The sequence below is a fragment of the Trachurus japonicus genome, chromosome 3 (genome assembly GCF_045865225.1).
Source record: "Trachurus japonicus isolate A0001 chromosome 3, Traja_1.0".
Classification (NCBI taxonomy): Eukaryota; Metazoa; Chordata; class Actinopteri; order Carangiformes; family Carangidae; genus Trachurus; species Trachurus japonicus.
In genome coordinates this window covers 40,768,202-40,795,407 of record NC_140909.1, presented here as the reverse complement: position 1 = coordinate 40,795,407, position 27,206 = coordinate 40,768,202, and the positions used below count along the sequence as shown (strand labels likewise).

General features: G+C 41.9%; 1 protein-coding gene across 1 annotated transcript in view; it reads left to right on the top strand.

Annotated features, from left to right (window-relative positions):
• The first annotated feature begins 1,656 nt into the window (after positions 1 to 1,656).
• The window catches only part of glceb (glucuronic acid epimerase b), a 38,203-nt gene continuing 12,653 nt past the window's right edge, over positions 1,657 to 27,206 (top strand). Inside the window, exons 1-3 of the mRNA XM_085772789.1 lie at positions 1,657 to 1,746; positions 15,877 to 16,406; positions 22,801 to 23,046. Of these exons, the coding sequence (XP_085628915.1) occupies positions 15,890 to 16,406; positions 22,801 to 23,046 (763 nt within the window). The 5' untranslated portion in view covers positions 1,657 to 1,746; positions 15,877 to 15,889. The remainder of the gene's footprint in view (positions 1,747 to 15,876; positions 16,407 to 22,800; positions 23,047 to 27,206) is intronic.

The window sequence follows — 27,206 nt, the reverse complement described above, 5'->3', positions numbered from 1 at the left end:
CACACACAGCCCTTCATGCCGTTCTCTCCCCTCATTGGATAACACTTGTATCCCACAAGGAAAATTTTCTCCTCGGGTTACAGCAGAGCAGAGTGACGGAGAGACTCGTGTTTAGGCTGAAATACTTCATGTAAGTGATTGCTGATGGAAAATAGGACTATTTAGGACTTATATTAACAAAAACATTCCACTGATATCTGCTTTAACTTTCACACAGTGTGTAGTGAGATCGGTGCCTGAACCTCCATATGACCCTGAGAAAAGCAGCTATTAAGATTACATTGCCAGACTGGGTTTGAAGCAGTTCATTGTTTATCGATGGCCTTGGTCTGTCTCTTTTACATCCCTTCATTTACATGTAAATCAAATCAAACTTTTGTGAGTGCATTTTCAATGATGCACAACACAAACTCAATGTGTTTTACAACAATTAGAACAGTAACAATACAATTGAGGTGCAATAATAGTGCAAATGAAACCTTACATACACATATAGTATTTCTACATAGACACTCAAAGACACACATGCGCACACACCCACCTACAACACAGCACTGTTGTATAATAGTGTTTCCACTCTGATTTTTTAAGTAATAACCCCGCCAACATTGTTTACTGATAACCCCCCTAAAGTGTCTCAATCTGCTGGGCTTATTATTTTTTGTCCGTTTTCCACTAGCGCGACTCGGCTCGATACGTCTCTAGTCTACTCGTTTTTTGGGGGGGGTTTCGCTTTTCCACTAGCACTCGAACGCATTGTCCGACACCAGAATCAAACCCACTAATTTTAAAAACACAGTGACAGCAGCGCCCGTAGATCTGTACTGAGACTGTTGTTATTCTTTCACCTGAGTTCACTGACTGCTGTGTGGAAAACCACACTGTGGCCCGTTGACGGGGTGTAGACCAGTGAGTTTGGAGCTGACGAGAGGATCAAAAAAAGAGAGCGAGACGATGCGGCCGTAGCTGCCGTGATATGACGACCCCAACCTCGCTGAGGAGGAACTATGAAGAACTCAGCTGTAAAGCTAACTAGTAGTGGAAATCCTGCTTTATGTTGTTTTAACATCTAAAAAGAAAAAAAAAAGATCATTTGCGGTGCGCCACGATCAATTACATGCAGAAACCCTGTATAAAGATTTTTTTTTAACCTGTTTTGAAAAGAGGTGACTGATGCTGCTGGTGTCCATTCATGACAGACTCAAGGACTCTTTTGTCCCTGTAGCCATAAGACTGCACAACACTGCCCAGCTACAGCATGGGAAACAATGATAGCACACAACTCGTTTCTTTCTTCCTTTGTACAGTTTTATAGCTTTCTACATTATGCATATTTAAGTTGCTACAGTTTTTTCTTTTTACTGTCTATTTATTCTATTTTACCATTTTATTCATAACATATGACATGTATATAGTGTATATATTTTTCTTACTTTTCTGTGTTATGTTTATATATTGCTCTTGCCCATACTATATTATATGTATGTCTGTGCTACTGGATACTTGAATTTCCTTTGGGATCAATAAATAATCTTTAAGTCTAAGCCTCTTAAGTCTAATGTCATGCATATGAATGAGGATGTATGGTTATATACTGTACCTTCATTCATAACTTTGAGCTGCAGTAGTGGAACTCTTCTTTATCCTCTCATCTACAGGTGCAGACAGTGACAGAAGATCCATCTGTGTCAACACTCTGATGAACATCAAGAGGATGCTGTGCATTTCTTTGTGAATGGATTAGAGGTCAGTGTGTGTGTCCGTGGTTACAACAACAAGCCTGCATGGAGCAGTTTGTGGTTCAGCTCTCTCGGATTCAGTGTAGATCGTTTGTCCGTGCGCACTCTGTGGTTATTATCATGTAGTTGTGACACTGGCTAATTTAGTTTGATGAAATTAAATAACATGCTGCATATGCAGTCTAACCTCTTTTGCATGCAAATTTGGTGCTAGACTTCATTACATGGACAAATTAAATCTTCTGCATAGTCTTCTCTCCACTGTGGAAAGGGCCTGGACTTGCTGGTATGATGAAACGAATAAGCATGGCTGTAACGAGTCGCCCCTAAGCCCTGCATTCCTCCTCTTGTCATCACTGAATCATTTCTGATTGCATAAGGAACGCCAGAGCTCTTTGAACTAACTCTGGGTGCATTAGCTTGTATAACTGGGGTAATTGTGTCTGCATGAAGAAAAGCTGCTGTACTCAGGGCGCTGACACACACCCCGATACAGCACTGCCATACTCACACACATTTTGTACATAGACAACATAATTGGAATGCAGTTTATTATTTGTTTACGTTTTTTTTTTCTTCTTCTTCTTAAGTCGCTGACAAAACAGTTAGCATTCAAGAGCTGCTATTTCCCTGCTAACTGCAGATTCTTATTACAGCCCTTGCAGAGCATGTGTACCAGATTGTACCATAGCTTTTAGCACCTTATACCAGTCCATGCACCATATCTTAGGTCCATATTTGTTTCTATGTCGCTGTGCGGCAAGCAGCTAGCACGACCCGCCTCTAAAATGATGCATTCATTTTTTTTTCTCTTGTCTCCCCTCCATTTGATTAAGAGTCCGCTTAATCCCTCAGTAGGCCGCAGTTATAAGCCTTTTGGTAATGACCTGCTTAATCCTTCAACTGGAGATAAAACACACAGGCACATTAACTTCAAAGCAGTTTACTCACTTCCTCGGCTGCTTCTAAACAAACTTGTGTTACTCTGTTGCTTTATTAGACCAGCGCCTGTCATTCTTTTGAGTTATTCTAGAAGACAGGTGCAGGAAAGGCGTGTTAAGATGGTGCATAGTTTTACAGGTTAATGTGCATCACACCTAAGACCACCATGGAGTTGTACATAATATGAAACTCTGTCACAGTGAATTGATTCACCACCTGACAGGGTTAGGTTAACCTGAAAATTAATCTCAATATATTTTCTTTTTCTCATTAATCATTTTAATTCATTTTACATAATTACTGAGGACCTGCTAGTTCTTTTACACATGTCATAATAAACTGAATATTTCTGGCTTTGGAGCTGTTGAATAGGAAAAAAAAAACAGTGAAAATGATATGTAGACATCACATTGGAATTTAGGGAATTGTTACAAATCATTAATCCAATAACTAGGATGGTATTCTGAGTTTCAGACATGATCTCACTAGATTTAAAAGAGACATATTCTGCCCCCTTTCCACAAATCTAAATAGTTCCTAGGTGTCTTAAAGACATGTCTGTGACATGCTTTGGTCAAAATCCCCCAAGGATCAAACATCACAGGTCTTTTCATCCTCTCTAAACAGCCCTGTTCAGAACAGCTGGTTTCAGTGTCTGTCCCTTTAAATGCAAATGAACCACTGCTTGCCCCGCCCCTTCCACTGGTCCCAGGTAGGGGTGGGGTTATGCAAATTGGAATCCTAGTTACATCACTGGAAGACAACTTAGGGAACAGCTTGTAAAACCACATGGATTTCAACCTAGGGAGCCTACACATTACAGATTGTTTTGTCACATTTTGGGGGCCGGAAGCCAAGACAAACCCTAAATATATGTTAAAGAGCCTTCAAAAAGTGGTATTTCCATAATATGTCCCCTTTAACAACACTTATGAACCATTTAGAACTTGATTTAAAAAAGGGGGAAAAAAGGACATTAATACATTTAAACATTAGTGAAAACACAGTCAGCATCCCCGGTGCTGCCCTATGAATATGCAGGCCTCTCTGCTCGCTGTGACTGCAGCTCTGTGGCATCAGCTGCTCTATGGCATCAGCTGCAGTCCGTGAGAGAGGTGAGAGAGGGAGGATCTGCAGAAACTGGTGACTGCAGATTCTTCAGAAAATGTATGAAATTACATTGATTAGTTTGCTCTGGTTACCAACTGTACAATTTAACCTGACCCGCACACACAGTGAAGAAGCGTAGCAGGATGTGAAGTGAAGGGGATGAAGGGGTTAAGGAAATCTGTATGCGTAGCCTTTGATTTATAGGCGTAGGATTTGATTTGAGAGTTCAGAGTCACATTTCCTCTGCCTGGATCCTCGCTCCTGCCAAACAGGATGTATGTGTTGTCAATGATGGGGCCGTATCATGTTATATCTTCCTTCCAGTTACTTTGTTTACAGTCTTTTATTTGCTTAGTGATACAGAGCGAAGGTGAGATGTACACATATGGTGGAGTACAAAAGTCGATCAGAACCTGTGGGAAGGGACTGAGCCAGTTGGTCCCATCCAACTTTAAATCAGAGTCTGATTGTTTCGTTCACCTGCTGCTTTCCAGACAGACACATGTAGCTGTGGGAGCTCTAGGCCCTTTTCTTTACCAGTGATGAACCCATATCAGTGAGTCAGCTAATCTCATCTAATTTTCTGTCGTTTAAAGCAACACAATGTAACATTTAGTAGCTGTGGTTGAGAAGGGCAACTGTCTACTACTTGCTACTTGCGTCGTAAATAGGACTGTATGCTGCATCCCCAGAGAAGCACAGTAGCCTATGTGAATTTGCTGCCGGTGCCAAGCAAAGAGGGTTTTGTGTGTGGCGGGAGCTCCGGATAACCGACGCTCGTTAACCGATTATTAACTGTTAACCGATAAGATTACAACGTGCTGCACGATTTGATAAAAATGTGCGATTGCGATTATATTGAGATTTGCGATTGCGATTACGATATTGTAAGTCAATGCTGTAATGAGTCTATTTGTTGATTATCAAGCACAACACAGGAAATAACCATATTTTAGGAGTGTATTTCTCAGCTCAAACATAGGCAACACATTTTAAGTAATAAGTGTTTCCTTACAGTATATATGTTCTTCGTATTACATAAAAGCAGGTAACTTTTTTTCCTCCTCTCTCACAACACACGTGCTTCTCACACCGGTAACACAGACACACACACAACGGAGGAGAAGAGAGGAGACAGCAGATGAGTGTGGCTGTTACTTTAAAAAAAAGGGGTCTGCTAAGCTGCAAACGTTAGCGGCTCCGCTCCACACACTACAGGAGAGATAGTCCTGTTTACAGGCTCACACGGTCACACATTTAAATTGCAAAATCGCAGACTTTCGTGCGATTGCATAATTGCACAGCGTGACATCGAGATTACGATTGCGATTCGATGAATCGTGCAGCACTAATTACAACGCTTGCGGGGCGATCACTTTTTTTAGGCTACTGGTACATTTGTTGTCTGACCTTCTTTCACAGGGACTGCACGGCACATAGCCTACTGTCAGTCCTCCTGTGTAACTTTTTGCTGGGAAATATGACTGAAGGCACGTGGAAGTTTGCACGTGTCGACACGCCCCCATGAATTGACGACATAAGGAGCTAATAAAAAGTCATTTTTCTTTTGTTAGTTGTTGCCTACACAGTACACATGATCATAATCAGGCTCGAAAACCAATCATCACCAATCACACATCCACAACACACACATAAAGACCCACATACACCATCCCATCTTCACAGGAGCAAACAGCCGCACAGCTTCAACACAAGCCGATGATTTACAGGCAGTCTCACACCTCTACCTTACTTCACCGGTGGAGGAGAGCGCTGAAAATGTCAGGAGTTTAAGCAGAGGGGCTCCAACACCTGCACCTCGCACATACACCATGGTTTCTGCTCCAACAGCTCCCCAAGGGTGGCTCACCAGCACGCAGCTTTTATTGCTGTGATGACGGCTTGTGATTTTTACGTCAGAGGAGGACAGCAGCAGAAGAAAAACAACTCCATTCACCCCGTCCCCGCGCCGAGCCCTGCAGCAGTTAGACAGCGCTGTAAGTGTTGTACGTTCTGCACCGGGGACCCAGACGGCAGATTAGCAGCTAGTTTCACTCCAAGTGCATTTAACAAGGTCACAATGTGTTTTTATTTTTTGCCTTTGGAAAGGTTGGATTTCATGCACTGCTCGAACTGAGATGTTTCTGTCTCATTATTATCAAAGACCTGCTGATACTAGATGCCCACTAGAATGTTCCCAGCCTTATTACCAGGGATCTGGGGATTAAAGATATCCAAATATTTGCATGTGCTATTAAGTTGTTATCTATGCACAGCAGAATTAAAACCCTCAGGGGTCCCTCGGTCCTTTTTTGGACCTTTTTCCATTTTTCTTTTTTGATTTGCTGAGCATTTTGGCTGTGTTACAGCCAAAGGTTTGGATTTCTGGAAGAAAGTTTCTTTTTTTGTCAGGTCATTGATAGACTGGTAACACTTGTTACACCCTTTTGGGTCAAAAGAACTGCTATAAAATCATCAATATCTTTTTCAGCTGTTTGAAGACATCAAACTGGCATTTAACAGGTTAAAATTCTGAAAAATATTGAATGTTTGGTAGTTTTGAGCAGAGCCAAAGATGGTTTATAAACCAAGACCCCCCATGACGAGTCAGCTTCCTGTATATATGTCATGTGGGTTTTTGCACGGCCACGCCTTTTTAGGAGACTAGCAGCAGCCTTGAGTGTATTGACTCCAATGGGAAAATTGAACGTGAACACAGATTATGGTCGATCCTTTCGCCCCACAGTCACTGAAGTAAATTTTGAACTCATTCCTCACAAGCCACATCTCTTCTGAACATTTTGACTGTCTCAACAACACACTCTTGCCAGATTTGGCACAGATCTCATAGGCAACGTCAATAAACGGCCGCAAACTCCCGTGAAAATTATTTAAATAATTTTCGTCATGCTAAATATGACTGTTAGTAGTGTAAATATTTAATGAAAATATAAATATCTCACTTTCATCTACCTACAAATTTTATAAATCCACGCACGTTCACAGACGAGGTGGGGTGACGGTTGGCCACGCCCATTTAGGAGACAGGAAGAGTAATTTCTATCATTGGAGCAGCCTCTCATGGGCTATCTTGGTAAATAGAGTATCTTTGGCAGAACTGAAGTAGCTTAAGAGATTTATGCCCCCCCCCAAAAATCCGGAAAATATTGATATGTGATGATTTCTTTTGTGCGTCCATTTTTGGCCACTAGGGTGCAAAATTGAAAATCTGACTGACACCACATAGAAAGTAGTAATGCAATGAAATCAATGTTGGTGCTAATTTTTTGACATATCTAGGACTCTAATAATTAGCAATGCCCCAACCCCCCCCTATTCATTTCATATAAAAAATCTCATATTTTGTGTGCGTGTGTTTTTTTTTAGAAAACAAGAGGCAACATATCTTCAAACTGGCAGTTAAAATCCCCCCCCCCCCCGAAAAAAAACAAAACAACATTTGGTAGTTTTGCAAGCAGAGCTGAAGTAGGTTAAGAGATTTATGCAAGAAAAAAATATTGATATATGATGATTTATAGCAGTTCTTGGAGGAACCCACAAACCACAGTTTTTAATCCAGGAGATTGCCTCCTGCGTTTGGTGAAGTGAACGTCAGGACATCAGGAGCTGCACTTGTACCAGTTCATCGCAGCTCAAAGGCAAATTGCTCACAAAGTCCGACGCCTTTGATGATGTGCAGAAGCAGCAAGAAGCAGCAGTGTGTGATTGGACATGTGAGCTCCCTGGGACCTCAGGTTGTCAGGACTGTGAAGTTGCTCGTCTTGCCAGTGCGTATGATCGCACTGCAACCGCAGCGCCGAGCTGTCAACAGTATCATGTAGGATTTATCAGCCTGGGATCATGGAGCTTATAGTCAGACGTGACTTACCAGCTATTTGTTGGTATTAGCGTATTTTCTGCAGGGCCGTTTTGCATTTGGTAAATATAATGGCTCCAATGATTATAATTATATCTCTACGGTTGCAATCACCGTTTTCATTATTGATGAATTTCTTTATTGTTTAATCACAGAAAATGTGTTTTACAACTATTTCCCTCTGGATAGCAACTCGGTGAACGTCTGTGAAATTAGTAGAATGGTAATTATTCTTTTTAAAACGGCACAAGCCTCTCTTAGTTCCTCTCTCTTCCCCCCCTGCGTTCATCAGTACACAGGTTTTCACAATGACTGAGGCCATTGTTTCAAAATCTGAATGTCTCACCTGCTATTTCAGGCACTTTTCAATTTCCCGTGGAAGGACACTGGGTGCATGTAAGCCGAAAAGCTGCTTTTGTTTTTGCAGTATCTTTCACCTTTATCTGTCAAGCAAGGAGGACTTTTATCCTCCGACAGGATTGCCTTCCACCTCCTGTCTAGTTGCATTTATCTATCTTTTTTTTTTCTATGTCGGTGTCGTTTTCCTTCAGGATCACAGCAGCGTTGTTACCAGTGGGATTATATCGATGCAAACTCTCCTAAGAGCTGATAACGAGTGGATTACACAAAGGTCCATCCATGTTGTTTAAACAGCAAATCCTCAGACTTGATGACCAAATAAAAGTAATGCAAATATCCAGAGACAGAGCTTCCTGAACTTGTTTGATCTTTTCTAGTTAAAGATTGTTGGTTAAGATTAGAATAGAAATCCCCAGTGCTGAATTCAGTCTGAACCCCGCTGCCCTAACAGGTTGGGTAGTAGTACAACTTTCTCTGCTGTTGAATGAGAACCGTCACATCTTAACATAAGTCATTCAAGGCTTTTGAACAACTGATACTGTTGTGTTCCCACCGAGAGGGGACTTCTACAAGATGTAAGTGAATCTGGGTCAAAATCCACCGGAGACAACGCAGCTACTGTACTGTCTGTGTAACTGGCCAAATGTTGTTTGTTTGCCTTGTAATTAACTTGTGCACAGCAGCTGATGTGATTTACATCTTCGTTTGTCAAAACCCAGTCAAGAGGACATCAGGAACAGTCTTAACCTGAATTGTTCACACATCAACTTAGTTTACACAACATAAAATAAAAGTTACTCTTTTTTCTACACTCTGGATCCTTTTAAAGGTCCAGTGTGTAAAATGGAGGGAAAACTGTAATATCTAGCGTTCAGATTCTAGGTTGCAGCGCTCACTCACTGTCACACGTCTCTATTTTAGTTGTCAATTCATTGCCAAACATTGCTCTTAAAGTCTTTTTCTGATCATTTTATGCCACTATTATAGTATAAGCCTAAACATAGTTTACTAATACACATACACCTTATGAAGAAGAAGAGACATTTATAGGCTTTGCAACTGAATCCATAAGGCTAATGTCAACAGATGCTCATTGAAATACGATTGTTGTCGGCTAAGGGCTGGGAGAAGTTTCAGAGTCCTCCGTGCCTTCTCTGAGTTACAGCGGGGCTCCGTGCAGCACTGCATGTCCATATGACGGTTGAGAATGGAGCTCACTTTTCTTTGTCCAAAAAGACACACCAAAAAACATCTGAATACCTCCATAGTGCTTGTCTGTAATGTCCCTCTTGTATTGAAGCCCCAACATGAGAAATTGCTCCGGAAAAAAAAAAAAAATCTGTATTTTAAGCTTGTTTGTAGTGGAAGCTCCCAGCACTGCTCTTCCTGGTCCGTCCAAATCTCGCACGATTTGCACTGATGCCGGCGAGTTGGTAGAGCACCCACCCCATGTGTTGAGGCTATAGTCCTCACTGCAGGCGGCCCCAGTTCGAAACCCATGTCGAGCGGCCCTATCCTGCGTGTCATTCCCCCTCTCTGCCTCCCGTTTCCTGTCTCTCTGAACTCTCCTGGTCATTAGTAAAGGCAAAAAAGCCCCTAAAAATATATAAAACAGCCCTGTTCAGAACGGCTGATTTCAGTGTCTGTCCCTTTAAATGCAAATGAACCACTGCTTGCCCCGCCCCTTCTACTGGTACCAGGTAGGGGTGGGGTTATGCAAATTAGAATCCTAGTTACATCACTGGAAGACATCTGAGGGAACAGCTCATAATACCACATGGATTTCAACCTAAGGAGTCCAAACATTACAGATTTTTTTTGTCAATTCTCACATTTTGGGGGCAGAAGGCAAGACAAACACCTAAATATATGTTAAAGAGCCTTCAAAATGTCATATTTCCATGATATGTCCCCTTTAAACCACGGCAGATGAAGCCTGCGCAACATGATGATGTCATTAAAAGAGGACCATGGAACCGTTGAAAACGAGGCGGAAATAGTGATGGAAATACGACATGTTCTGTTTCATCCAGCTGTTTTTTATACAGATGAATGGAAATGATTTTAACATTTAGGCTAAATGATTGCGGTCAGCTCAAACGGCCGCGATCAGGCCATTATTGTGACAGGCCTAGTAACAGATTCATATATTAAAATATTTATTAAATGCTACAATACTGTCCAAAGGTTCTCTCCACGAAGAATCTTGCCGGATGATGTTGTGTTGGAGGAACCGTGATTTTTTTTCAGATTATGACTCAGTGATGTTTTGCCATGCAGTCTATACAAAGTCATGTACAATATGCACTCGCCAGCCTTTCTTCAGTGGAACACTCACTGTGAGCACTTTGTGTTGAGTTGTGTACTGCTCTCTGCCTGGACGTTGCACTGAATAGCTTTGTTTGCAGTCGTTTTCACATTGTTGGACATGTTGTGGACATTGCAGTCCTGTGTTTGTGCTGAATGCAATCCTCACTCTTATCAGTGCAGCGGAGTGGTGAGCACCCCCTCCCTACGTTGCCCTGGGAATGTCTAGAAAAGTTCAGGGTCGCAGTGTATATATGAAAGCAGCTTATGAATACCAGTCTTTTGCTTCCTCTAGCTCTTAAATCTGAACATGTGGGTATTCCACTTTAACAACCTGCATTCAGCTCTGTCCTTGAATTCATAGCATGTGTTCTCCCTTATAAACTTCATCAGATATAACAAGCTACCAGAGGAAAAGGACAAGTTCTGGAGGAAGATGTAGCATCGACTCAAGTGTAGCCCTTTAACTCACTGATTAGAAGCCAGCACATTTACAGACAGGCCTGGTTTACAAAGATAATAATATTAACCTTTTTCTGAGGCCCTGTGAGAAGGCTGACACCCATGTCTTGAGGATATTATCCATCTCTAGATTGGATCCTGTCTTAATAAAACATGCTTGATATTTGCAAGTCTCACTGCCAAATAACTTATTCACAAGTGACTTTTCAACTGTGAGTCATGTATCACATTAATCCGTTTGACTGTTCCTGAGTTTTCTCTGCGGCTATTTTTTTAATTTATTGCAATGAAATATGGAATAAGTAAAGTTTTGGTCGCCCTTGATTGAATTTAGTTCTCTTGCTTGCTTGTCTCTCTTCTGCACACTCTCTGTCTTGGTCTTCAACTTTTTTATAAGAATTGTTAATGTCTCCAGTTGGTTCCTAGTTTGTATTGGCCAGTCTGTTTGTGCCAGATGTAAGAAAAACCACATGAACTTCACATATGAAAAATTTTGCACATGAGAATCGTGTTATTTGCACATGGGAAACATGTGGTTTTGGCCCAATTTTATGTGAGTCACAGGTGAATTCCCATGTAAACCCATTTTCACATGCGTGGCTGGACCGGAATCAGAGAACTCCTGAATTTTGATCCAACTTCATTTGTAATTTGCAAAACCTTTCTGCAACATCCAGTGGGTGTACTGCTCTGACGTCAGGGTAAATAGCGCCTGTGAAATGAGACATGGCTTTAGACGAATCGTCTCCAGTCATTGTGAGGCATTAGGATCCTCTCCATGCTGCAGTGCTTTAGCCCGTGTCTATCCACCTTCAGCCTGAGCTCAACACAAGTGACGAATCACTATAAAAAGAGCCAATTATTTATAGTTGGTTCCCTGACAGGCTTGGTCCTACTTATCTTTCAGGGTGCAGTCCCAGGCCCTCCGCCTCACATTTTCAGCTTTGACAGAGCTCCCGTCGGCCCAATCTTTCATTACTGGGCCAGGCTGACATTTCTCCAAGTATCAATGATAGTTTTTATGTGTGGCAATAATTTATCAGGCACAGAAGACCCACCAAAGCTTTCTTTCTTCCAACACTGACTGGAAGACAATGGCAAAAAAAAAAAAGTTTTAAACCAGCGCATCTTTGTAAGAAAATATTTAAAATGTTTTTTGGGCCTTTCTTGTGGCTCTAGAGTGAATCAGTTGTGTAGTCGAAAAACAATATGTTCTATGCCAGTTTTATTGTTAGACACGTACTAATCCCTTTGTAAAAAAAAAATGCCTTCATTGACTTTTACAGTTTTACTCCTAGGCTTTAATTTAGATGGAGCCCATTCTTCATCTTCTTCAACTCCCTCAGCATTTTTGCTTGTAAAGCACTCTGGGGGTCCTCTCTCCTATTTAAGAGTCATCGGAAATATTAACTTTGTTCAAGAGGCTGCTGCCACTATAATTTGACTCTGCAATGCTAAAGCTGATTACTATTGTCCAATTATTGCACAGTAATTGAGCTGACCTTTGCAGCAGCTTGGTAGGTCTTCTGTCATCCCGAGACCCGGCTCTGTTATCACTGTAATAGTAAATTCTACGCGCTGTAATTAGTGTGTAGGAGAAGACTTCAGTATGGTGTATTGATTTCTAGCTGGCTTGGTGAAAACACCCGACACACACGAGGCACGACACTGACCGACTCATCCATTAACATGGCTGATTGGCTTTGTATGTTGGGTCAATAGATAACTTATAAGAAACCTGGACTTTCCAATTCTGTGTTCAGGATGGGGGGGGGGGGGGGTGGTAGAGTCTTGATAAACATATCGGACAGCTTTTATTTTGAAACGACATGCGGGAAGTTATCTGATGTATCGGTGGAACGCAGAAAACTACGATGACAGGCACCTTGGATAAAGCGTGTGTGTGTGTGCATGGGGGGCATTCAGTGCGTCTTTTGCGCACACACTTTCAATGTAGACGCGCGTTATGCACGCGGTGTGCCATTCATTCGGCGCGCTTGTTTTTCCGTGCACGTCCGCAGCACACAGCTCCATGGACCTGCTTCTACCGCCAGTGTTCTGTCAGACCGGTTCTGCTCCGTTTGAAAGGCGAAGGAAGCTCGTATGTGGAAAGACGTCACCGAGATGTAGAATGTGTGTTATAGAAGAGAAACACACTCCTTTCATGTGCTGCGATTTTCAACCCCCTTAAGCTACATACAATGCTGTGAAAAAGTATTTTCCCCTTCCTGATTTCTTACTCACACTTGTTATTTAAGATCATCAAACAACTTTTAATAGCCTAGACAAAGATGACCAGAGTAAATAGAAAATGCACTTTTTAAATGATGATTTCATTTATTAGGTGGAAAAGAGTTATGCAAACCTACCTGATCCTATGTGAAAAAGTAATTGCCCCCTCTTGTTAAATCATGAACTAACTGTGATAAACCTTTTTATTTTTTTGGAAAGCTGAGTTCAATTTCCACATCCTTTTTACTCTCCAGAGTTTGCAGGTCTGCCTATAGTTTTAGGAGTAGGTTCATTACCTTTAATAGTCGGTGCAAGCTATTTTGAGATCGGTAGAACAGACATGAGCTCTGCATGGCATGTGGTATTTCCGGGCTTTCCCTCATCGAACTCATCAAATACACAATCCAACAACACCAAAACACTCCAGTGGACAAGTTGTGACCTGCATATTCACCACGCTATGTAAACATAATGGAACGTTACTTGACAGAGTTGTTTTCGAGGTAAATACGTAACCGGGACTAAATTCCCGACACAGGTGCTCGGCAGAGTGACTTCAAAAGCAAAATTAGTTTGGAGTATTTGCTTCATGTGTCATAATGTTACATAATTATACGTAATTATCTCATTTTGGGCGTTTTGGAATTGTTGGATTGTGTATTTAGTTTGATGAAGGAATTGTAGAAATACCATGAGCCTCTGTTGTGTTTGCTGAGCAGCTCACGTCTCTGCCCCGCCAATCTTAAAACGGCTTGCACTGATAATTAAAGGTAATGAACCTACTCCCTAAAACTATAGGGATTATGGCAATAGGCGAATTTGCCAAAATGTTGAAATATCCCTTTAATCAGTGAGCTTTAGAAGTACTGGTGGATTTTGCGGCTAGCTGTTTCTTCCTGTTTCTGGACTTGATGCTAAGCTACGTGCAGACAGACATGACCGTGGCAACAGTGTTTTCATCACTCAGCATATTTCCCCAAATGTTGAGCTAATGGAGCAGCTTGTGAGTTTCAGACAGGAGCAGACCTAACTTGAAATCCACCCAAAACAAGAATCAAATATTACCCAAACACTCCAAATACTGCTCCATATTGCAGACAGTGGTTGATTGTTGGGTTATAAATGAGACACCGGTACAGAGTGGCAGTGAGAGCACAGATCAGAGCTTCTCATTGATCATAAACTTGCACTTTTGCACATCAGACCACACGGTTTGATTCTGTTTGGAGCACACAGACGTAATTAGTAACAGACTCTACGTTCACCATCCCTGTCCTGCTCCAGTGCCTATGACTCATCCCCAGCTGGGCTGTCTCCTCACCAAACAAAACTGAGTGGAAATGTGATTGATACAAATTACAACTTGTCATCTATTTAAGGAAACTGCCTCCTCTTTGGCTCTATGTAATCACTGGAGAACAGTTGTTGTCCACTTTCGCTTCTAAACTGTTGGTTCATCTTGATTGTGACTTTTTTTAATTTTCTTTTTTAAATTGTTTTTACCAACCTCATTTAATTGATCTATTGGGTTTAGCCGCTCTTAGTATTAATAAACTGGCTTTTCATCGATCTAGAAAATTAAACTTGCAAAATTAAAAGTGCTGAGGGCTGTTGTGTCGTTCAGAGGTTATGAATTTACATCCGTTTAATTAAACAGGTCACAGCATGTCACATAAAAAAGCAGAATCCTAGTCTCAGTAATCAGGGTAGAGGATCAGAGATTTGAGTCTGGATTTTCTCCTGGAGAAAGCTGCTGTTTTGTACATGGGTATTTAGATAATCTCCAGTCTCACCGTGAAAGATGCACAATGAAGGACCACTGCACAAATGAATGCATCTTTGTTTTCTTGACTGTCATTTACTTCATAGTCTAACTGGATTTGACACTTAAGTAGCCTCTAGAAGTGTAGATGAGTCAGTTTCCTGCTAAATTGGTAAAAGAGATTGTGAGTAACATTCGGCCGTTTGTAAAATTCAATCAATCAAACAAACTTTATTTGTAGAGCACTTTTCATACAGCAAGCAGCTCAAAGTGCTTTATATGATAAAAAAATAATAAAAACAGAGTGGGCATTTGAACATAGACACACAAAAATTAAAACACTGAGGAGATAAAAAATACTGAGGAAACGCAATCTTGACTTGACGATTTGTACTTGTGGGGAGTGGGTAAAAGACTAGAGAGCAGATAAAAACCAAGATAGAATAGGTAAGAAAAAAAAAATATATATATATATAGATATATGTGTAATATATCGATAATTCAAAGTTAAACAATAACAATAAATAGTGCTATGAATCTTAAAGGGATAGTTCAACATTTTGGCAAATTGGCCCATTGCCATTATCCCTATAGTTTATAGGAGTAGGTTCGTTACCTTTAATTGTCGGTGCAAGCTATTTTTAGAACAGCGGAGCAGAGCCGTTATTATCTCATAGCAGGTCACAACTTGTCCACCAGAGCATTTTGGAGTTGTTGGATTGTGTATTTGTTGAGTTTGATGACGCCGTTCTAAAAATAGCTTGCACCGACAATTAAAGGTAACGAACCTACTCCTAAAACTATAGGGGTTATGGCAATGGGCCAATTTGCCAAAATGCTGAACTATCCCTTTAAGATAATAAAATTCAGTTAAACGTTAAACGAGTAAAAAGATGTCCCTATTTTTGCGTTTCAGACATGTTTGTGTTGAGAGGATTTAGTGTGTATTGTCACTACAGATTATCAGACCAACATCTTGTATGCATGTAAATGTTGTCAGTGTATATTATGGAGTGTATGTAGGTCGGTGTTCAGCTCTGCGTCCTCCAGGTTGCTAATGCATCCCTTGTGTTTGTGTCACACAGGCGAGACGTGACCATGCGCTGCCTGGCCGCTCGGGTCAACTACAAGACCCTCATCGTTATCTGCGCCCTCTTCACACTCATCACCGTGCTGCTGTGGAACCGATGCTCCAGCGACACCGCCGTGCGCTTCCTGCCTCGCGCCGCCGCCGTGGCCCCCAGCCCCAAGGCGGGGGACGCCAGCATCAGCAGCCAGCAGCACCCTCCGCAACCTCCGGAGCCCCCGCCCGTCGTCGGAGTCGTGGGCGGGATCAAGTATGAGGAAATCGACTGCCTGATCAACGACGAGTCCACCATAAAGGGGCGGCGAGAGGGGGGCGAGGTCTACCTGCCCTTCAGTTGGATGGAAAAGTACTTTGAGGTGTACGGCAAAGTGGTGCAGTACGACGGCTACGATCGCTTTGAGTTCCAGCACAGCTACTCCAAGGTTTACACGCAGCGAGAGCCCTACCACCCCGACGGAGTCTTCATGTCATTTGAGGGATACAACGTGGAGGTCCGGGACCGCGTCAAGTGTATAAGTGGAGTGGAAGGTGAGACAGAGCAACACAACATGGGATTATGATGAATCTCAATGCTATTTTATTTAAAAACCCAAACCCTTCAAGATTTTAAGATCTTCACATTCCCTTTTTTTTGTTGAGAACATTTTGCAAATGTTTTTTTCAACTTTTTGTACAGTTTTTAATTGTCAGTGTGCAGGCTTATGAAGCTTACAAGTTACTAGGGCATAAAATACTTAACAAAATCCAATAAGACAGTGCAAAGCTTTTAAACTAAATTCACTACATTTGTTATGTTGGTTCCTCCTCCATGCTAACTGAAATAAACAGCTGAGTTTCTACACTCATTCTGTAACTCCACAGATACAACATAAAGTCAGTGTGTGTTGACCAAATACCTGCAACTGGGAGTTTATTTCCTACTAAACTTTGATAATAATAAACCCCATGTGTCTCATTAAAGGGATAGTTCACTCAAAATTGAAATTTCACTCATTATCTACTCACCCTCATGTCGACTAAGGGCTGGGAGAAGTTTCAGAGTCCTCCGTGGCTTCTCTGAGTTACAGCGGGGCTCCGTGCAGCACTGCGTGTCCATATGACGGTTGCAAATGGATACCACTTTTGTAACAAACTTTGTAACAAAATGACACACCAAAAAACATCCAAATACCTCCATAGTGCTCGTCTGTAATGTCCGTCTTGTATTGAAGCCCCGAAATGCGAAATTGTTCCGAAAAAATTAAATAAGTCTATATTTCAAGCTTGTTTGTAGCGGAAGCTCCTCTTCCTGGTCCGTCCAAATCTCGGGGCTTCAATACAAGACGGACATTACATACGAGCAGCATGGAGGTATTTGGATGTTTTTTGGTGTGTCTTTTTGTTACGAAGAAAAGTGGTATCCTTTTGCAACCGTTATATGGACATGCACTGCTACGCCGAGACCCCCTGTAACTCAGAGAAGCCATGGATAACTCTGAAACTTCTCCCAGCCCTTAGTCGACATGAGGGTGAGTAGATAATGAGTGCAATTTGAATTTTGGGTGGACTATTCTTTTAACATTACATTAACTTAATGATGTCTGGTTCAAAAAATATGATGCATCATAAATGCAATGATGTCATTTAAAAATCAATCATATTTAAAAAGAGGTTTCTGCCACCATGTTACTTTAAAGCCAACACCGTCACATCAGCTTTTCTCCGCTCAGATGCTTTGTGCGTCACTTTGTAGACGTCCTGCTGGATCTCCATTAAGTGAATGCATCCTTCCTCGTTCCTTCGCACCTTCTGTCCATCCTCCACGCTGTTTTCTTTTCAAGGTTCCTTTTAAAATAATTGCCAGGGAGGATCAATAGCTCATTTTAAAAGGCTATTAGTTTAAACCACATTATCAGCAATATATTCCGTGCCCCATCGGCTAGAAGAAGTGGTCCTTCATACTTGCCTGGAATTACAAAACAGATATTTATTACCCTTCCCTTTTTGTCAAATAGTTAAAGCCCCCAGTAAAACAAAAGCACCAGTATCACACCAGACGCTCAAAGTGAAGTGTCCATCCCCTCAGAATTTCAAACCTATCAGTGACATCTGTGAAAATGACAGACAGGGTGTGACAAATAGTTATTGGACCACAGTCCTGGGTCCTTTTCCTCTCAGTAGTTGATGAGTAATGATGGCTAGTGTCTGTAAGAGTAATTTGGCAGCAGTAAATTGGTGTTTTTGCTGAGATGGATGGTGCAATTTTCGACATTGACTTTTATTTTTTTAATGTATTGATAGAAATATTCTTGTCTGCTCTTTGCACAAACCTCAAGGCAAAGACAATTTCTTAATATCAAAGTCTGTAAGAGACATGTATGTCATAATGTCATATACAGTTGAATTGGGAGGTAGCTGAGAAAACACTCCTGTTCCATTAGCTTCCCTGACTTTTGGTGTTTTCATTACATTCATTGTTTCTTTTTTAAGTTTTTTTAATACGAAAGAAATGTAGTTCTACTTAACATCCTTTATTGGGTTAGGTGCGCCCAGTGGTAAAGGTAACATAATACAGCATAGCGTATTTTTGGGTGGGTATATATATTATAAATGGGTCAGCCAAATCTGTCAGTAGTTAGTGGCTGAGGAATAGACAAGCTATTCGCACCCTGCAGTGGCCTGCAGAGTTTCTTTTACTACAGAATTAAGGAGCCCTATGCGCACACGCTTGTGCACGCATACACACACAAACACACAATTTATCAAGCTCCATTAATTAAGCCCAAGGCTCTTTGCTATGTAGCACTACACAACTGCAAGTATACACACACCTCTCTTCAACTTAGCATATTTTTATAGGTGAAAATAGCAGTTCATTAATTAGCTTGTCACAGTCAGGGGTACCTCAGGGCTTAATCAAGGTCACGGGAGCATTCTCTCCCAATGCAGGCTGTTACCCACAGAAAAGTTTCCTTTAACAGGACCCTCAGCAATATGCATTTAATGCTGAAATGACCCTTGTACGTCGCTGCAGCAGTCTGGTATTTATCACCTACCTTAATTGTACTGAGAAATCCAGCTCCAGCACTCACCTGCTTCTTTACACTGTGATAATATTTGGATGTAAAAAAGAAAAATATTCAGCCATGAAACACTTTTAAGAACACAGCACTTTTATGTGTTATTACTTGTCACAGCTCCTGGAGGGTTTGTGGTTTTATAGAGGAGGGTTACTTCACCGGAGCCTCCACAAGACAAAGAACAGAAGCTGAGAGAAATGAAGCTCCAGCAGCCGGGGCACTGTCATTAGTGGAAATAGATAATCCTCTCTAACAGCACCCTCTTAAATCACTATCTGCCTCATTTTTGGGTTTTCCCTTCACTTCCTTTATCCTCACACCCTGTTCTATAGCAGACCAACAACACACACACACACACATACAGACCATAAACACGTCTTATAGTCTTTCATGTGCTTGATTAAAAATGCTCACATTCTCTCTTGCAAGCTTGGAGCAAACACATACATGATGCCAGATCTTCCTTAACCTAAACCCTGTGCACACTCAGCCTGCTGACAAAGATAAATATAGCACTTCCTAGAGAAGACAGAGGAGGACTCGGAACAATAGTCTGGGAGAGGAATCCAGGACACTGTTGCAAACCACTGTGGTTAAAGCCCCGACTCCTAACCACAGAGTAATCTAAACAGACAACACTTTGATCCCGGTTCAATCTGGGTATTGTCAAAAAAGAAAATTGGTTGGAGTCGGTGTGCAGGCGTTAATGTTTTCATTTGTGTTGGTCTCCAAAAGGCTTGCAACCCGAGTGCATGTGATTTTCATATGATTACCTTTTGCACACGGGTTACAGCTGGGTCCAGCATTCAGCCCCATATGCTCAGCAGCAGGTAGTGCAACATTCAGTAAAATATCATGACGTAGAATGTCCTGTTATGAAGTAATGCAAATGTTAAAGGTGTTAGCTACAAGTTTAATTCCTCCTCACGTATCGCACTCACACTCGCCCACTCTCGCTCCAACCTTCAATTGTACTGGTTGCCTAGGGAGCGGTTAGTAGCTAAAGCAAAGCTAACGCTAACCGTATTTAACGAGCAGCAGACAGTATTGACAGTGGACTGGAAACACATCTGAATCATTTCACACTAACTCACCTGCAGACGAACCCGACAAACCTGCAGCATCACACCTGCACCGGAAACGTTACAGTACCGGCTGACCGTTAGTTAGTTAGCGTTAGCATTAGCATTAGCGGAATGCCATTTCTCCACAGAGCTATCAGGATCTGGCGAGCTCCGCCTCATGTGGCATCAACGTTCTAATGCTGTTGGCACAGAGATCATTTCATGTCGATGTTGCCAACGTAAATATTTATATATTTGGTAAAATTAAGTTTGCCATTGAAACCATTTGGGCTCCACCAATGTCTGAGCTTGTCTGTTTATCTAAAGGAACCCACTGAGTTGGGTCTGAATTCCCTGTGGTTTCATCACAGTTATCAATCCCAGTGTATGACATATTGGAAATATTGAACATCTAGCCCCTAATAATCAATTTTAATCTCTACTTAGAAGTTTCACTGACCTTTCAGAGGTCAAAGACGGCGACGAAAACCGAGGAAGGGTGTTGTTACACAACGACGGGATGGTGTGGCACTTTTTCTGCTGCATTAACTTCAGTGGGCTTAGAACCTGCTGTAATTGGCAGAAGACCTAGTTTTCCAGATTTCAAGTTCAAGTCCGCTCTCTAGAGTTATGAAAATATGTGTGGGGGGGGCTTAACAGTCAATTCCACATGGATTACTCTGCGTTATTCAGTGAGTAGCACAGCGTTATAGTGTTAGGACTTTGACAGTCATTTGACTTAAGTTGTCAAGGGAGATGCCAGTAACAAGACAGACATGGAGGAAAGTCTGGCAGGGGGATTGGAAGTGTGTGTGTTTGTGTGGAGATGGAGAGTGTGTGTGTTTGAATACAATTTTTTCCTTACTCTTTTATGAACACATTAATCAAATATATCCAGTCAACAGGAAGCATTTGTGGGACTTAACTTCATCAGTGTGGTATATAACCCTGGTCCCTGCTCTGTACTCTTCATATTCAATATAAATAATAAGAAGCAGCATAAATTCATGCTCCATGAGTCAAAGCCAAAGAAAATGCACAGTTTAGATCACTCACTTGCTACAATAAAGCATACTGTGCATGATTAACACTCAATACTCATTTTGTAATTAAAAGCATCGTGTTAAATTCATTATAAAACAACTGTTAATAATTTATCACTAAATAACATGTGTATAAAAACCGCAGATTCACAGTCATTCATGCAACAGCTCCACATGCCACACCATGCCTCTGTGCATTAAGCATGGACATAAAATGAACATAAATACTCGACATAATGTAAAATATTCCTTCTGCCGACCTGTTAACCACCTTAGTACAGGAGCAAGTAGAAGAGGGGCACCCAGGCAGTTGTATCCACCACCCATTCATTCCCCACATTAAGAACCTGGGTGCAGTCCTCAGGGATGGTGCTTGTAGCTGTGGTTTGTCAGGCTGCAGTGAACCAAATGACCAGTGTAAGTGGACGGGACGCCAGGGAGGGATCATGCCCCTGTCACTGCATCCACTCCTGCTGCAGAGGGGGATCAGGGACGGGTGGGGTGGAAGGTTCTTGTTAAAGGTTCTCACTGTCAAGTGAAAAATTGTTAGCCACAACAAAATCTGGAAAATAACATAATTCCGAAGAATCTTGCTGCTTAACCTTAAAGGGATAGTTCAACATTTTGGCAAATTCGCCTATTGCCTTAATCCTTATAGACAATAGGAGTAGGTTCATTACCTTTAATTGACGGTGCATGTTGTTTTTAGATCGGCGGGGCAGAGTCGCAAGCTGCTCAGCTAACGCAGCTAATGGAGGCTCATGGTATTTCCCTCATCAAACTCATCAAATACACAATCACAACTCCAAAACGCTATGGTGGAGAAGTTGTGACCTGCACATTCACCACGCTATGAGATAATAATGTATAATCTTAAAACTATAGGGATTATGGCAATTGGCAAGAGGCGAATTTGCCAAAATGTTGAAATATCCCTTTAATTTAATAATTAAAAAGATAATTAAGTAAGTGAAGTATTATTTTACGTTGATTTATGTCCAGAGTGTACAGTCAAAAAAACAGTGAAGTTTTATTTCCCTCATCCTTTTAACTCATTTTACACAGGAAAGTACAAACAGCAAAGTGACATGAAGTCGTTATAGGATGTGTTTGTTTAGGGAAACAGCAGGAGGAGAGTAGAAGACAAGTGATCAGGTGATTAGTCTAGTTTAGAGCCACATTATCACCAGCTCTAATCTCAGCATATTACACACTTCTTCTCAGAAAGATGGGGTTTGGATTTCACGTGTGCTCTCTCTGTCACAAGGTCTTTAAGTGAACTATCTGTTAATCAGAGTAATTCTTCTGCCTGAGCTATTCCTGGCTGTGTGAAGAGGGAAGCTCGCCTCCGGTGGAACGCTGTAGATTAGCTTGGATTTCACCACACAGCCGGAGCCTGTATCATCATCGCTGGTGTGGTGTTGCTCTAACCTTTTTCTGACATTTTTTTTTACTTTGTTGTCTTGTTTCTGTAGGCCCACATTTGAGTCTCAGCTGGGCTCATCCAGTACTCAAAAGTTTTCCAGCACTGAACTGATTTAGTCTTTCCTCGAGCCAGAAGAGCTTCTATTCAATGAAGGAACATCTACTTGAAATAGACAGCAGAGAGCCTCAAAGAAAAACCTCCACATAAAACAAGATTTATGCTGTAAAAGTGAGGAAAAGGGAGAAAAACAACTCCAGCCGTGGTATTCGAAGTGTACTTTTTCTTTATTTAATTTGACATAATTCCTTCTTATCCTTCTTCTCCATCCAGGCGTGCCTCTGTCCACTCAGTGGGGCCCTCAGGGCTACTTCTACGCCATCCAGATCGCCCAATACGGTTTGAGTCATTACAGCAAAAACCTGACCGAGCGCCCCCCGCACGTGGAGGTCTACGATACGGCCGAGGAGAGGGACAGCCGCGCCAGCACGGCGCCCTGGAGTGTGCCCAAAGGTTGCGGTCTCAGCCGCGTCCACGACAAGACCCGAGCTACCTCTGTGCGCCAGTTCAGCGCTCCAGGTACGTGACCCCCCCCCCCTCCTCGGTGAGCACCACACGGCCTCAGGGCACGCAGCTTATCTGCTTTCACTGAGTCTGTAGGAGGCTCGATATGCCGCTGCACCCCCAGGACAGGATGATAGTCAGGGGTGAGTCACCACAGCGGGGTGAGGAGGAGACAGGCAGGATGACTGCGGACCAGCCACAAACAGCAGAGAGATGGAGAGGGAATGTTAACCCTTTGGGATGACCTGGTTTTCTGCATCGATTGGTCCAAAAAACGTAAAACAGACATACACCGATCAGATATAACATTGTGTCCACCTAACTAATATTGTGTTGGTCCCTTTTGCTGCCAAATACACAACAAACTGCGCTGCACTGTATGTTGTGACAGCTTTCTATCAGAAGCAGCATGAACTTGTTCAGTCTGAGCAACAGTATCTGGTCTGTTGGATGGGAGCACACAGGCCAGCCTTCGATGAGCCTGTGGCCGCTTCACCACTCTTCCTTCTAGGGGTGATGTCGAATAGTCGACTATTCAACTATTCGAGGTCTGATTCGACCATCAACCTCGTCGTCGAATTGTCGCAAAATGTGGTTGTGAAAAAAACAGATATACCATTCTGATCATATAGGGGTGCTCCCTGCTGCTGAACATCTGATTTGACAGAGAATTTCTTCTGTTTTCAAATGAATGAGTGAATGAATGAATGAATGAATATTTATTTTCGTGTCATGCCACCATTGTGGCTCATCCCATATGGGATTACAAGACATATTTACTGACAAATCAAAAACTAGACAGTCCTTCCTGTCACACAAGTGCGACACATTAATAAAAAACGTAAGATTACTTTCAGTACTCATCTGTATATCGCTCTTCGTCTCATTGCCCAGGCATCGTCCAACCACACAAATTCTTCTTATAATATAGGCGAGACTGTTTTGATACAAATATCACAGTGAGTGGTCGAGGACCGGCGCACCAGTCTCTCTCTCTTTCTCTCTCTCTCTCTCTTAACTCTTTTCTCCGGAGTGGAAACAGACGGATATGAGATCATGAATCAACAAGCGGAAAAATAACATGATTCGACAATTATTTGACTATGTGCAAAATCTGAGGAATCAGATTCGACTATAAAAATCCTTAGTCCAGGACACCCCTGGTTCCTTCCTTAGACCACTTCTGATAGATCCTGACCACTGCAGACCAGGAACAGCCCAGAGAGCTGCAGCTGTTCACATGAGAGACCCAGTGGTCCTGGTCAAACTGGATCAGATCCTTACGACCATTTTTCCTGCTTCGAACACATCAACTTTGAGGACAACATGTTCACCTGCTGCCTGATATACCCCACCCACTAACAGGTGCTATGATGAGGAGTTATTCAGTGTTCACTTCACCTGTCACTGGTCAGAATGTTAGGCCTGATGGGTAACCTTGTGTGTCCTGATGAACATCCACATTGAACATTCCTGGCGCTGTTGGAAGTAAAAGTAAAAATTTGACGATTTAATACTTACAGTATTAAATCCAAGGATTCACGTGGAATTTAACAGGCTGAATCTCTGTTGGTGCCAATAATCTCACAACCTTCTTCAGCTCAGATACTTGAGAATCTCTCTTCAGGTGGTCTCACAGCTTCCCTACTAGATTAAGGTCTGGGCTCTGACTGGCCCACCCCAGAAGGTGGAATTTCTTTGTCTGTAGCTGTTTTGTAGGAGATTTTCTTTGATATTTGGGGTCACTGTGCTGCTGTGGCACTCAGCTGCTCCTGAGCTTCGCTGGGTGTTGTCCTGGAAGACATCTTGATAAAGCTGGGAATTTATCTTCCCCTCTACTGTATAATGACAAAATCAGCCCCAGTCAGGATGTTCTCTCCACCTTACTTCACCTGTGGGATTATGTGTTCCTGTGTTGGATTACAGTGAGTTTTTCAAACCACACCTAGTGCTCCATGCTCCTCCCAAATAACTCACAGTTTCATCTGTCCATAAGTCATTTTATCATTAATGTCATGTAATGTCAAGATGCTTCTGGGTAAACTTGAGGGATGAAAGCAGAGTTTTGGGTTTTTTTTAGCTATGAACAATCATGAAAATTTGTTACTGACGATTCTGTGTGTTTTTGGAGCCGTCTTTTCCGGGCTCCCACTTCTGGAGAGTGAAACCACAGAACCACAGAACTGAATCATCTCCATTTATAGACATTTTGGCTGTGCACTGATGGAGATCTAACCCAGGGGTGCTCAATTAAAATTCATAGAGCTCCAGTTAGACACGATTTCCTCAACTAAAGGCCTGGAGCAGGGGTCCTGGGAGGGAGGGGGGGCTGTTGGGTTAAAAATAATAACTTCTCTAATTATAATTAAATCTTCTTTCTCATTTCAAGGTCAATAAGGGCTGTAATTAGTGAAAATACATAACAGAGAGCTGTTTATCTTCAAAGAAATCACTTGAAAGATGAATGCTTTTCAGTTGCAGTTTAATAGATGTTTTGTGAGTATTTAGAGCAGGAGGACACTAGATGGGGGATTGATTTAAAACTACATGTTCACCCACATCAAGTCAAGTTAGCCAATGCAACTGTGAAAGTCACTGGTGCTCTGTGGCACTTTTTTTTTTCTTATTTTGATCAAACCATTTATAAAAAAGTACAGTAAAGTCTGATAACAGAATGTATTTAAAGGGATAGTTCAACATTTTGGCAAATTGGCCCATTGCCATAATCCCTATAGTCATAGCAGTAGGTTCGTTACTGTACCTTTTTAATTGTCGGTGCAAGCTATTTTTAGAACGGTGGAGCAGAGCCGTGAGCTGCTCAATTTCTTGGTTTCCCTCATCAAACTCATCAAATACACATTTCAACAACTCCACAACGCTCTGGTTGACAAGTTGTGACCTGCACATTCACCACGCTATGAGATAACAACGGAACGTCACGAGACTGAGAGAGAGAGTTGTTTTCGAGGCAAATGCAGAGACTGCTCGTTGAAAAACTGCCACAGACGGGAACGTGCATCATCTGTTTTGCATGAATTTACCTCTGCTCCACTGTTCTAAAAAAAAGCTTGCACCGACAATTAAAGGTAACAAACCTACTGATATGACTATAGGGACTATGACAATGGGCCAATTTGCCAAAATGTTGAACTATCCCTTTAAGATACCAAGACAATGAATTGACATTAGATAAAATTTCACTGAAAGCTTTTTGTGTCTTTGATAGTGAATTGATGAGATTCACAAGTATCTCATCCGTCTGCGTTGCCTCTAATTTGTTGATTTCTCCATAAGTATGTGATTAACAGGAGTTTTATCACCTGTAATAAAACTGACTGACTTTGCACCGTGTCGGCTCCGACCAATCACATTTAATTCACCTCGCTCTCTTTGCATCCAAGGCTCACGTGGTGCCGAGGACACTCTGCTCCAGCTGCCCTCAGACCTTAACAGTCATTTGTTATTGTGTGCAGTGTTCGCCGTCTGTAAAGAGGGAAAATATGAAGGAAAACAGACTTTAGACGTATTGTAATTTTAATGATGTCCCAGACAGAGTGGTGTTCAGGGCTACAGTATGAATATACGGTGAGGAAAAATACCGTCTGACTCAGAGCTGGTGAGATTTGAGTTCTCTGTGACTGACTGAAGAGATGCAGCTGCGTATAAATGGTGCTGATTATCCCTGTTCCTGTAACTAATGACAACTGTTTCTGGGAAATCGACTCCACTGCTGTCGCCTAATGTTGAGCTTCAGAGATGTTTTTGTCGTTTCACTTCAAGGGTCTTCTAAAAACCGAACTCCTGATGTCACTAATAAGTGGGTCGCAGGCTGAGTCTTGACCGTGGCGCCCTATCTGAACCTGCACCTCTTCACCTATGAATTATTTAGAGTTATTCAGTGCGACAGTGTTTCTGTTTTAACCGGTGCAGCTTCTCGAGCCTTTGTGGCTCTGGTCACATGATACTGCACAGCCGCAACTCAGGGAGTGAGATAGCTGTGCAAGTGCTGTCACTGCTGGAACTCAAACTTCCCTTTCAATTTTTTTTATTTTTTATTATTAAATTAAGCACTCAATATTGATATGCACATCATTCAGAAGCTCTCTGTTATGTACTCATTATAGCAGCTATTTCCCTTTAAAAGAGAAAAGAATATTTTAATTATCATCATAGTT